The sequence below is a fragment of the Sapajus apella genome, unplaced genomic scaffold (genome assembly GCF_009761245.1).
Source record: "Sapajus apella isolate SASKATOON/1434 unplaced genomic scaffold, GSC_monkey_1.0 scaffold50, whole genome shotgun sequence".
Classification (NCBI taxonomy): domain Eukaryota; kingdom Metazoa; phylum Chordata; class Mammalia; order Primates; family Cebidae; genus Sapajus; species Sapajus apella.
Window position 1 is genome coordinate 1412928 of NW_022436990.1, and position 14532 is coordinate 1427459.

The window sequence follows — 14532 nt, forward strand, 5'->3', positions numbered from 1 at the left end:
CACACTATTTACAAAAATTAACTCAAAACTAATTGATCACCTAAATGTGATCACCATTGGCTTATGCACGTATCCTGTACAACCCTTAGAGGAAAACACAGGGGTAAATCTTCATGATTTTGAATTGGGAAATAGGTTCTTAAATGTGACACCAAAAGTATAGAAACAAAAGAAAAAAATACAATCAGACTCATAAAAATTTAAAAAATTCATTAAAGTATATTATTAAGAATGTAAGACAATATACAAAATGGGAAAAGTATTTGCTAATCATATATCTGATAAAGGACTCATATCCTGAATATATAAATAACAACCAAAAGTCAACACAATTTTAAAATGGGAAAATGTTGAGTAGACATTTTTCAAAAGAATATATACAAATGATCAATAAGCACATAAAATAATGCTAAATATAATTCAGTATTAGGAAAATGCAAATCAAAACAAAAAACAATAAAAAATTAAAAATTTAGAGAAACTGAAACCCTAACACTCTCACAAATTAGTGGAATAGATCTAAAATGGTATAGCTATGGTATAAAATACATTGACACTTCCTTAAAACAACTTAACAAAAAACTAAAAATTAAACTCATCATTTGACCTAGCAATTCCACTGCTAGATATATAACCAGAAGAATTGAAAAGAAACAAACTTAAATAGGTACCTGTACACTGACGTTCAATGCAGCATTGCAGCGTTATTTGCAGTTGCCAAAGGTGGAAACAACAAAACTATTCATCAAAAGATGAATGGATAAACAAAATATGATACATAAAATATTATTACATCATAAGGGGAGGTGAAGATCTGAGGCATACTTCAACATGGGTGAGCCTTGGAAATATTACAAGAAGTGGAATAAATTAGATATGAGATGGCAAATATTGTATGAATCAACTTACACGAAATATCTAGAATAGGCATATCAGAGAAAAAAAAGTAGATCAGAGTTTATTAAAGACTGGGAGAGAGAAGGAATGAGTATTATTTGCTAAATGGGTACAGAGTTTGTATTTGGGTCATACAGAAATATTTAAGTGGTTTTTAAGAAATATTTAAAATAGAGGGTGATGATTGCACAACATTGTGAATGTAATTAACACTATTGGCTTGTACACTTAAAACGGTTAAAATGTCAAATTTTATGTTATATATTTTCCACAGTAAAATCTTCTTTTAAAAAATTAGTGTAGATAGCCTCCCTATATATTGTAATTTTGTATTAAATAAAACAATCAGGTGCTGGGGACTTTCACTGGTACTATACTTTTACTCTTACTCTCGTACACAAAAATGTGTACCTCATTTGCATTTTAAAATAGATTCATATATCTCAATACACTCATGTGCACACAAAATGTATGAATATATTTTGGAAATATTAATAAATAAAACTTGAATAACTTTCTGGAACAAGTACAACAGAGTGAAGAAATAACCTGAGTTTATGAGTATATTTTAGAAAAAAAATTTTAAAAAGTGTCTTAAAACATTTCATATATATAAAAAGGGATATTTTGTGACTTCACTGTCAGTTAAAACTTGTAAAACACCTAGTTGCCGAGCTACAAAATTACACATAAAAAATAAAAGTTATTTAGTTTTATTTTCATGTGTGTTATTCCTTTTAATATAACAGTTCTTTATTACCATCTTTTAGTTCTACAAATTACTCCAAATTTTAAAAATCACTATTTTAGATTTTCAAAAGAGGAACTTATACTTTTCAGTCTACTTTCACACCTCCTAAGCTATACCTCTATTGCATTCAAAACACTTTTATTTGAAATTCTTGTGCGTGTTTTACAATATGCTTTGCATTAGATATACCATAAGCTGTTTGTATTTATGCTTACATATTTTAGCAGCTTGATTACTTCCAAAATTGCCCAGGAATATAGAGTAAAAGGAATGATATAAATGGTTTACAATCTATGTCCATTAACATTATCACTGAGACTTGTTACTATAGATTAGCTCATTTCTGTATCTTACAATATTTGCAGCTAAAATAATTTGCTCTTATTTTAAAAATATAATTATGCCACTTTTTTGTGAACTTTATGTTTTTATAGAACTTTATTTGTGAGTGATCATTAATCTCATTTAGTTATGGGTATACACCTATGTTCTCTTAATCTCCTTAATATAAGAAGTAAATATCATTCCATAAAAACAATTGATTCTTGCATACCTTGAGAATCAGAGTCTGTGCCTAATGTTCCGCATAAACAACATTAAAGAAAGGAAATATGTACATTATGTGTGTCTGAGTAATTTTTGATTGAATGTATGCATAAATGGAAGTTTGGGATTTAGGAGTAGGGGAAGCAGGGTAAAGACTCGAAGTGATTAACTTTTGTTCTAAGTCACTAACAGTCTGTTCCTTGGAAAACAATAGCATAAATATCCTAAATGAATGAAGAAGTAGATGAAAGTACAGGCTATGCACAACACTGTGTTATTATCACCATCAAGAAAGCAAAGAATCAGCCCCAAAGGAGTGGGAGGAATGTAAGAATAAACAGGAAAATGTCCTTGAGGAAACAAGAGAACTGAAAACTTCACTTTGAACTGAGATCCAGGAAAGCCATTCCTGTTCCTGACTCTCTCTTTACACATGTGTATTAGGAGAAAAGTTGTATACAAGAGAAAAGGATTTGCAGAGGCAATGCTTAATGTTCATTCTGTATCATTTTAATTATCATACACATTTATGTATGCATATGCACACACACCCATGAGCAAAATTGTTCCAGGGTATTAGAGTTGTCAAGAAACAGAGAATTAGGTAAATTGCCCAATGTCACAACTACAAAATGTAACTACAAAAATTCAATTCAAACTTGTAACTTCTGTTTCAGTCTCGCATTGTGTGTGTCAGATAGTGTGTGTGTACATGTGTGTGTGCATGCAAACAATCTTTGTCCATTGTCCTGAGCACAGCTTCCAAGTATTCTCTAATAGCTAACATCCTGAAAATACTCATTGGATGAGGGGATATTTGTAATATTCCAAATGTGGAATAATTAACAGATTAACCTGCATTTCTTAAAAGGCAAACAGTTTTCTAGCTTTTTTGTTTTGAACTTAAAAAAACTACATAATGGTCTCAATGATAACTATCAGAATTACCAAGGAATAGAGATATAATCTATAATAGAGAATCTGAATTCAATTGGGAGTAATAAGGCTACCATGAAAATTTTTTGTAACTTATTGCTTTGCCATGTATTGTGATACATGTACATGCTTTCAAATTTTATGCAAATATCTATTCTACGACAACATGGAAGATCACTGTGCATGAGTAACTAGCCAAATTCCCACAGCTCAGGCCTGCTTCACACCAGGAGCAGCTCTTAAATGCTTAGCTTGGATATTGCTTAAATATGACTGCATTCCCCTATATTAGCCATCAAAAATAACCCACTTCTACATGTGCTGGTATTAAGTCAGATGCATATTCTTTGTTCTTACCCAGAACTTGTGCAAAAGTACAGAAGTATGCACTTATGATGAAACATACGGCTTGTAATTATTAAAACCTCTTTTGAACTGGCTCTCTAGAAAAGCAACAAATCAATTTGGATTAATTGTAATATTCCTATCTTGATTATTTTGGAAGTTTTACTAGGAGAAGAGAGCCTTTATCATTTTCTGTCCTACAATGAGGCATAAAATTAGTACAAATTTGCTTAAATAGCTATACTGCTCTGCTTGTAATCTCTTAAGGTTTTTGCACTGCCTACATTTAAACAGTATTATTAGTTCTTTCAATAATTATTTCACCACTCACACTTTAAGGAATGTGTGCTTTCACAAATCAGGCAATGTGCAAATTCTGTCATAGTAAAACATTTATTTGTTAAAGTGATATAGATTATTCAAGATTCTACAGTCTGTTAAATCATGGATGGCAATGTAAGATGGATTGATACAGAACTTGATGTCAATGTAGGCATTTTCTCTTTCTTAAAAATAAAAAATACTTGTAGGCCAGAAGAAAAAAATTTGGTTTTGAAAGAGGATGAACCATGGTCTGACGGAGTCAGTTCCGCCAGTATCAGAGACTTTCACCTCGGCTCCTGTAGACAATTTCTTCTACGACACCAGTTCAACAATTAGCCTTTGTGAATTGAAACATTTTTGAATTTTATCCAGTAAAAATATCAGTGGCAATTTTTTTCAGTAGGGAGAGGAGAAGTCGTGCTCTTCAGATTAACTCCAGCCTCTGAAATAAAAGAAAAAGGAAAAGGAAAAAAAAAAAAGAAAAGAAAACACATAGCTAATAAGATCATTGTGCTACCAATCTAAAAGTTACTGAACTGTAAGCACCCAGGCAGGAGTTTATTGCCGTGAAATGCAACCCATACCCATGAAAACTATCTAAACATGCATATAAACATATAAAATGTTGCTTGGTAACTTCAAATCAGCGACTATATAAAAGTATGTTTTTTTACAATCTAAGTTTGTGAAGCCTAGATGATTATGTAAAGTCAAAGCCACATTGTAAAATGGCATTTTCTCTCACTTTGTTTTTCACATATATAATTTCAAGGTAAGATAAATAAATAATAAATAGTAATTGCAGTTATTAATGCATGCTACTCAAATTTTAACGAACATTTATACTGGTTTTTAAAATGCAAATATATTAGGTCAAATTTGTTCAACACTTCTAAAACATAAATTTAAAAAATTATTCTGCTAGAAAATGTGTATGATATTAAAACTTTACAAATATTTGATTATATATTTAATGGTAGTAAATTATTCATCTTAACTAAGTTTTTCACCCACAAAACAAAATAAATGGAAAACTCACAACAACTCTTAAAGGCACTCCCTAGTTGAATTAAATATGATTTTGAAAGACAGTAACATAAAAATTATTTTACAAAAATATTAAACATACAACTGTGAAAATACTTTTCCTCTGTGTTCTCAGTCTTCATGGATTTAAAATATGTCGAATGAAGTCTGCTCCTTATGAAAATGGAAAATAATTTTTTGAGAAACATATGCTTTCATATACACGAGCACAACTTTTTTTCTCTTTTCCATTCAAAGACAACTTCATGTTTACAACTTTCTATTTGGGGATTATAAAATGCATGGCACAAATGCATCATGAAATAGAGATGAGTTTATTAAATATTCTATATTAAAATGCTGATGTAGAATATCTTTAGATAAATTTATGTGATAAAGTTATTAAAGCATATTAAAGGTTATTTTGGTAACTTTATGTGAAGGTAGGTAAAATACTGTAAAGATATTTTATTTATTTAAGAAAATATTTCAAAATAATTGATAACCTGAATAGTGAAATTGATTTTAGCAAAAATAATTTTGGAAAGCCAACAAGAAAGGCACCATATATGTGAAGATTGTTAAGGGACCAGTGTATATCTTACTTGTAATAAAAAAGAATTACCTTGATAAAAGCTACTGAAATATAGATATCATTATCATACATCACCTGGAATATACTAAGAAAAACATTGCAAAGTCACTGTAAAATGTAATGGTATATATTACTAAATTATTCGTTATTTGGATAATAGCACAGCTCATACTGGTAAAATTGGATATCAACAGTTTTTCCTTTTTATATTGATGTACTCCCTTTGATATAAAATGATGTTATGGTACTATACCAAATGTCAAGTTAGAAAAAGGAATAACATAGTAAAAGTTGCAATATACCTAGAAGGAAAGTGACAGTGGACAAAATAAAGTTTCTAAGTAATAAATATTTCCAGGATAGCAAACTTTAATTTAGTATCAAGTTAATAATTTTATAACCTCATATATCTTAAAGATTTACTTAAATTTCACATTAAATAATATTATTAACAAACTGTGAAATATAAATGCTACTAATTTTGAATATTAGGAAACAGCAAAAATTTTGTGAACTATGAAGTTTGTGTGCCTTGAAGATGTAACAATATCACAATTATTAAACAATTTGGAGCCAAATAAAAACTGGTATTGATAGAATATCCAAAATAACACTTTTTAATTTACTCATCAATAGGCAGCTCCTATAGCAATTCTATAAATATCTAAACATAAAACAAAAAAATTACAAGAGTATTAAACAATAAAAATAATTCAGACTAAATGTGGTGAAAATGTTATAAAATCTAAAAATAATCAAGTTTTAGTAGGTTTAGGATGTTTTTGCTATTGTCCTAATTTAACAGTGAGTGATATGATGCAAAAAACTGTGGATAGTCTTATTAACAATACTAAAAAATGAATAGGAAATGTAAGCTATCAGAACATTAAGAGAAGAAAAAAATGAATCAATGTGGGAAAACATTTATTACTACCCTTATTCTGAATGCAATTAAGAACTGTGAGAGGTTTTGATGTTTTATAGATAGGATTACTAAACAAGGAGATGATTTCTAAACATCATTGCTGACTCAAAGTTTCTCCCCCTTTTTTAAAAAATTTGATTTAATGTTCAAATATATGTGTTAAAGGCATGCTTTACTATAAAAATTGCCAAATGTTTCCTAAATATGTGTTTATTCTCTAACTCTTATTTTTAAAAATTACTTCCAAAGAATCATAGAAACCTCCTCCTGCAGAAGCAAATATTTTTCATTGATGACTCTCACCTGGAAACTTATTGAAAGCATATTTACATCATACATAAAATTTGCTTTCTCTTTGGCTCTTATTTTATGTATTTTTCTAACCCTGTCTTTTTCCATATTTTTAACAATGTTGTTATGTATTTATAATCAACATTAGCTTTTTATCAATTTATATATTAATTATCTAAAAAACTGTACTCATCTGTAACAGATTTTATGGCAAAGTTTACATTGTTGCTTGATAGTAAGTATGGAATAATCACAAGTCAAATTTATTAAAAGCAGGAAGTAATTATCTTAAAGGCCTGTGCAAGCAATCAGAGAATAAGCTAGAGCTCTTATGCAAAGCTTCACACACACACACACACACACACACACACACACACACACACACACACACACACAAGCATACATGTTTTATTCGTCACAATACAGCAAATACTTCTTAAGAAATTTTATTTAAGGCATTTTCAGTATAAATGCAAACTTCCCAACTATTTCTAACTTCACTACCAAACAGCATAACTAATGTTTTACTGTGTTCATTGTAAAGATAAAAATATTGGCCAAGCACAACGAAAATTTATATGTTAATGCCAATTTCCACGTAGAGTCATCAGCATTAATTTTATCAATAATTCCTTTCCCCTTTGCTCTCAATTCATTTTAGTGTCATTAAAATTTTATGATTATATTATAAAAGAATTATATTACATTTCAAGGTCACTCTACTTCTACACACATTCCAAAAGGCTTCTAAAAAAGAAAATTGGCAGGGGGCATGTTATGAATAGTGGAAATGAAATAAGTGTTTTAATTCTCTATGCTTAGAAAAAAATTCATCTGAACAGATACCTCAGTATGATTGGGTACAGAAAACCCAGAACTAAAAATTTGCAATCACAAAAGGTCTCTGCCTGCTCTCCTCCTCATTTCATTCACAGTGACAATGTGAAAGGCAATGAGATAGCTAAAAACACACAGGTCACACACTGTCATCAGTAGAGGCATTACTGTTTGATCTGCTCAAATGGTAGACACAGGCCTGCTGTAGCACAAATCATTTACCAAGGATCAACAATAGTTACCTTGGGGTCATAGAGTAACTTAAATCTAATAATAGAAAGTTAGCAAGGAGCTGGTAAATAAGTGAAGGATGTATCCTGAAAACTATTATTTGTCTTTGGATTTGTTTTACTTGCTAATATTCATAGAAGGAGGAACAAGTTAGCCTAAGTAGGAAGGGAAGTTTTCTATAATATTATGACAGCCATTATTTTTAACGATATTTTCTTAACTTTTTGTAATACTAATCACTTTAAGATAGTCATTATTAAAAGCCTTATGTATGTATGTGTCACATTGGCAAATTTTGTGCTATATCTAGTGGTACAAAGACTTCCAAAGAAATTAGTTATCTCCAAATTCCATTTCTAATAATACAGAAAAATAAAAAAATAAGCATAATTATATATAATATGCCCTTTCAAATGTGAATTTTTAGGAAATTCTTTAAATTGATAATTGAAAAATTACTTAGACATTTACGCACCTGCTTCCAAATTTTGATACAACATTTAGTACCATTTTGGCTTGTGTTTCTTATAGATTAATCACCTTCTTCTAATCCTTATCTCAGGGTATCTTAAATTTCAGGTTGGTTGCATATGATTTATTAAAGTTAAATGATAAATGAACTTTAAAAATGAAAGATAGTGAGAGAAAGGAACAGAAAGTGATGGGTAGAGCTGGGGGAAAGAAAAATGAGAAGAGAGGTTAAAATTGAGACTGAACAAAAGGGGTGATGGAGAAACAAGACACCTTCATGCAGGTCAATTCACTGCACGCAACAGAACACAAAACATGTGCCAGACATTGTGCTATTGATTGTTTCCAATGAGCCATCTGCTCTTTTTTTGCAACATAAGAATGGAATTCTAAATTCAGTAAAGAAATGATGCATGAAAACATTTTGATTTGTGGATGGAATTCATTAGGGAAGACCCTGAAAATTGAAAAAGTTATTTTTCTTTTAAATATAAAATGTTAAAAACCAAGACCCTATTTTTACTACCAGCAAATAAATCAATGACCTTTTTTAGATCTGTTAAAAGCAGATTTTGTGTGTGTGTATGCCAAACCTCAAGCAAATGGCTGATGCTTCCAGCTGTTTGAACAGATTGCTAAAGTGCTGCTCTGCTCTGGAAACACACTCTCCAGTCCAATTAAAATTCAAGAATCAAATACTCATTTCAAACATCAAAAAAAAAAAAAAAAACACTCGAAGAATAATTGGTTGCTGACAAAGGAATACCATGAATATTTCATATGTAGTCTTTTGCTCCATTTTAAAGAGGCTTCTTTCATTTTAGATAACATTGAAACATTTCTGTTCATCTGTTTTTAATGAGGCATGTGTCATCTCAGCTCTTATTAGGGTATGGAGGTCATGGATAGGAGTAAACACATTCTTATCAAGGTACTGTCCTCACATTTGGAAATATTTGTAGAACTGCATATTACATCACGTATGACTACAAGAGTAACTCCAAAGTTGTATGCATTATTAGTATTTACTTTATTTCTTAGAGGACAAATCAGAGATGTTTAGTCAACCCAAAATATCTCTGAATTTAGAAACTGTAAATTCACTTAACCAAACTAAACTTCAGTCTGCACTGTTGAACACTGTAAGTAAATTCTAAAAGAAAATTTCAACAAGCTACACAAATTAACAAACCAATTACTTAAAATTAACTTATGAAAAGTGTATACCCACTTAAGTGTTGAAGTATGTTACAGGTAATAAGAATCTCACCTGTGTTTCCTGGACAATCTGGTCAACATTAGTCAGCAAAGCATCTGGGAATAAAATGTTCAGTGTCATAAACAATTCATATTTTAAAGAAATAGATTCAAAAAACTTCTTACTGAAATCTTGGTAAGACTTTATACCAAGAATTAACAAAGATTCATCTAAAGTTTTTTTTAAAAAATTTACCAGTTTATGGGTTAATTGCAATCGACTTTTATAATATTTCAGTTCTCTATCACTACTTTCTTATTCCTAACGCTTAAAAATTGAATTTTCAAAAATGTTACTTTAATAACTAAAATGAGTGATTTTCAATATGGATTTGCTTTTCCTGACATTGTTCAATAAGATAATCAAATTTTTGTTCATTTTCGCTATTCACAGTTGGCATTTCAGCTATATAGATTCATATGATTAATATCCAAAAATCATCAAGGAAAAAGAATTCAAAGCAGAAAATATAGTTTAACTATGTTCACCATATATAGTATAAAATAATCATTTATAATATTAACCATCATTCAGCACCCACTCCCCAAATAATAGCTCATGTTTTAACAAGTACCTATTCATCCTTCTGTAAGACACTAACATTCTAAATACAAACGTTCTTCCTTTAAATATTTATATGTAGGTTTCAATTGCCTATAAATGTTTAATACCATTACATAAACCTGTGCAGCACACATTCTATTTCTTTCCAAAATGTCTTCTTCTCAAGCAAATCTTCTAATCATTGAGAATTGACACATGAGAGAAAACTAGGAGCAAACATTAAGTCCTTAGGTTTCACAGGTGAGTGTCACGAGACTGAGACAAATTGCTTTTTACAAAACCTTCAGCATAGATATTCAAGTAAATATACAATGGCCATTGGAGATTAGATTTTACATAAAAGCAATAATAGGACATGTTCACATTGTAGATGAAAAAATGATTACACAATTGTATTATGGTAGAGCCAACAGCCAACATAGTATATTTCATAAGCTCCTGAGTTTACTCAAATAATTATTTATTAGACATATTCTATAGTAGAACATAATATGTACATAGCCTATGTGTCAGGTAAAATTAAATGTACATCACTTTCAAACACAAATACTTTAAATGAAGGGGCCAGCATGGCTTTTTCCTGAATGAATTTGAAAATATTTTGTTTTTAGACTTCATGAACATAACAGTCACCAAGTTTGAAATGGATGAAATTAGGTTATAGAGGTGGTTATCATTAAAAATGCATAAAATTAAATTTGTACTTTATATTCTATTGTTATCTAATAAGTAACAGGTATAATTTTTACAGTTTTTCTGGGAGAAGTTCTCTGATAGCCAGCCCATTCAAATCTATGTTTTTTCATGTAATTGCAATTTAATTTATATTGCAGGACATAAAATTATGATTTTAGCTGATTAATATTATGAGTAGAGATATTTATATGTCTATGTAGTATATATACAGCCAGATATTTGTGGAGCACATATATATTTATACAAATATATGTGATGTATATATTTATTCAATGTTAACTTTAAACCCCAAATTTTGACTTTGAAAGAGCTGAACATAATCAGAAGACAATCGTTTTAAGTATACCATTACATTTACCAAAGTAATCAGTGATTACATTGTTATATTGACTCCATGTGTAATTTGATGAATTTCCCAATGCATTACCATTACCTTAATGAGGTAATTTACTACTTAAATATATGCCTTGTTATAAATTGTTACTTTCTATATCCCACTTCAGATAGCACCACATTTTTAGGATGGCTCAATCACAATATGTTTACCACTCTTTTTATATTTTAAGTGGGCTTCTGTATACTGCTACAAGAATTGATTGTTTCTGTGGGAAAACATAATAATAAATGAATAAATAAGAAAGATATGAGCAAACTAATTTCATTCATAATCCCATTGTGTATTTATCTAGCATGGGAAGAAAAAGACTGAGTAACCTGTCCTTTGAAAGTAAAAATTCAAATATTGATTTTGATCATTTATTCTTTTCTTAATGCCATTTTTAAAATGATACATTTCTTATCTATAAATTTCATCAAATGTCACTAACATTCTAAGGTAAAGTGTTATTATTGGCAACATAAGAGGATAAGAAAAATGTCCTTTCCATACACAATCCACCGCCATGCAGAAGCCCTTTCCTCAAAACACTTCACATTCACACAGAAGCATACATTGTTAAAATAAAACCACTGGACTGTTCTTGAAACACGGGAAGGCTGAGCAAGGGAAAGACAGTAAATAGTCTTCATTCTATCTAACAAAAATGAACAGTGTTTTCTTAGCATTATAAAATGCAATTGGAAATCAACTATGCTGAGAAGACAATGGCTTCTGTTTGCTATCTTCTTAAGAAATGTCTCATAGGTTCACAATTGTACCTACAAGATGATCCTTTATATTTAAGTATTTTTTAAAACTCCTGGAATTAAAAAAATCCTTAAATTTATTACTATAACAAAAGAGAAAAACTTAAATTTAGGAACTAAACTTCTAAAAATTTTAGCTTTATGAGTGATATAGTTTCTTTTCAAAACTATAAGCAAATAAAATAGTAAAATTCATATGAATGCAAGCACTTTTAATAGAAGAAAAAGTACTTTGTAAAACAAAAAAAAAATATTTCTGGAGACAAATGGAACACATTTATGTTTTTGAATTCTTTACAAATTTGTGGAGAAAGTATGCATCTTTCAAAGATTACACTTGCTACATTTAGAGATTTCTTAGAATGGTTCAAAACTTACATTCCAAAATTTTAAGTAAAATATATCTACAAAGCAGGTAAAAATCACTGTTTTAAAGCATGAAACAACTTACTGAAACCTATGGCTAGAAAAAAAAAAAAAAGGAAATAAGTTGGCCACAGTTCAGGTGTTACTGTGTCTAATTTATTTATTCATTTATTTACTTTTCTTCTTCCTCTCTTTGGAGATGGGGTCTCGCTCTGTCGCCCAGACTGAAATGCATTGGGGGGGATCTTGACTCACTACAACCTTTGCCTCCTGGGCTCAAGCAATTCTCCTACCTCAGCCTCCCAAGTAGCTGGGATTACAGACTCCCCCACCACCATGTGCCTAGCTAATTTTTTTGTGTTTTTGCTAGTGACAGGGTTTCACCATGTTGGCCAGACTGGTCTTGAAATCCTGACCTCAAGTGATCCGCTCCGCTTGGGCTCTGAAAATGCTGGGATTACAGCCGTGAGCCACTGCACCCCGTCACTGTTTCTTCTTTAAATTGTACTTTATTTACTTATGTATTTATATATTTTTAGGCTAAAATAAATAATATCCTTCAAACTAAAATATACTGCTTCTTAAAAGTTTTAGGCTGCTTTAGATGCTTCATTATCCCTTTATGACACTTCTGTAATAATAATTTTGTATTTTCAATTGAGGGATAATTATTCAAAAGGAACAAAAATAATGCAGGAATGCAATTAAAAATATTTGAAGTAAAAGTCATTTAAAATATGCATAATGGCAAACACATTATTGTGTTTGTTTCTCACATTGAACAAGCTGAAACTAGAATGTAAAATACAAAAATGAAAAAACATAACATGGCCAGACACAACAAACAGCAAACCACATGCTTCATACAGATGACTGGCTAAACGAGGAATACAATAATAAATGACAGGAAGGAAAATAAGAAAAGGACAGAGAATTTGTTGCTTATGGTAATATAATATTTAGATCACAAATCTAATTAATGAAAATTCTTATTTCCACACCTTTCTCCCTATCCATATTTATTTATCTATTTATTTACTCATTTATTCATCTAAGCAACAACTGTGTTTCAGATATCAAGATAGGTAATATTATTCCCAAATTTTCCATAGACTTACTTTTCAATCACTTCACAGTGCAATTACTTTAAGCAAAAATGTCTTTATATGTTTATAAACAAATAAAAAAAAGTGACCCTCTTGATAATCCAGTCTTTTGTTATTCTCTCAAAATATAGACTTTTTGAAGGGCAAAAATCTCAGGCCACATATTCTCCTTTCCATCATTTTTTTTTTTTTTTTTGGGACGGAGTTTCGCTTTTGTTACCCAGGCTGGAGTGCAATGGCACGATCTTGGCTCACCGCACCCTCCGCCTCCTGGGTTCAGGCAATTCTCCTGCCTCAGCCTCCTGAGTAGCTGGGATTACAGGCACGCGCCACCATGCCCAGCTAATTTTTTGTGTTTTTAGTAGAGACGGGGTTTCACCATGTTGACCAGGATGGTCTCGATCTCTTGACCTCGTGATCCACCCGCCTCGGCCTCCCAAAGTGCTGGGATTACAGGCTTGAGCCACCGCGCCCAGCCTTCCATCATTTTTTAAGAACAAGTATTCAAGCATTTGGTTTAAATATTGTAAAAATGGTCATACTAAAAATATATTAAATAACATTAAATTATTTTCAATGGTGTTAGTCAAACAAAATAAATCTCATATGGTTAAATATCATGTAGTTTTAAATGTCTATGAGAAATATAAGATATTTAATCAAAGTTTCATTAGAAACATAAGTAGGAAATTTTCTTTTAAAAATACTGGAAAATACAAAGTAAGCTCATCAGTAACTTAGAGTACATATGTTAACCTTGCTAATGTTGCCTGATTTCAGAGCATCCTTATCTTTGATCACAACCTTCATAATTTCAGAAATTCTTTGGAGATTCATTTCTTTAAGTCTTAAAAGCATTTGTATGTTCAATATTTTTTAATACTAGGCTGATAAATCTAAGAAGGGTAAATTTAGTTAGCTTCTACCAATCAACACTTTTGTGTTGAATTGTGTAATTGATGTTCATTAAAAATATGAATTTTTGCAATTGATGTTAATTAAAAATATTTAGTTGGAATTAGAGCATTACTACATTAATGGTGCTGAAAACATATTTCACTCTGAGTGCTGCTTTTGATTTCACAAACTATTACCACATGTGATCTCATCTATTCCTTAAAAGAAATACATAACTGAGCAGTGAAAGGTGATCACACCTTGCAAATGTGAAAGGCAAACATTTTAGAAACAGAAGCAGGACAGAGAAGGGATTTAGCAAAC

At 30.4% G+C, this 14532-nt stretch overlaps 1 protein-coding gene across 6 annotated transcripts in view; it reads right to left on the reverse strand.

Annotated features, from left to right (window-relative positions):
• Nucleotides 1–2682: 2682 nt before the first annotated feature.
• Nucleotides 2683–14532, reverse strand: part of LRFN5 (leucine rich repeat and fibronectin type III domain containing 5) — a 283790-nt gene continuing 271940 nt past the window's right edge. For 3 of the 6 annotated variants that reach the window (XR_004258030.1, XM_032242485.1, XM_032242484.1), the window contains 2 exons: nt 9446–9489; nt 2683–4241 (listed from right to left, as the gene is read on the reverse strand). Coding sequence is in view for 5 of the 6 variants with exons in the window: in XM_032242484.1 (XP_032098375.1) it covers nt 4224–4241; nt 9446–9489 (62 nt within the window). In the remaining variant the exon portion in view is untranslated. Of the gene's footprint in view, nt 4242–4928; nt 5000–9445; nt 9490–14532 lie in introns of those variants that run through there. The other 3 variants (XM_032242482.1, XM_032242483.1, XM_032242486.1) reach the window with 2 other exon arrangements.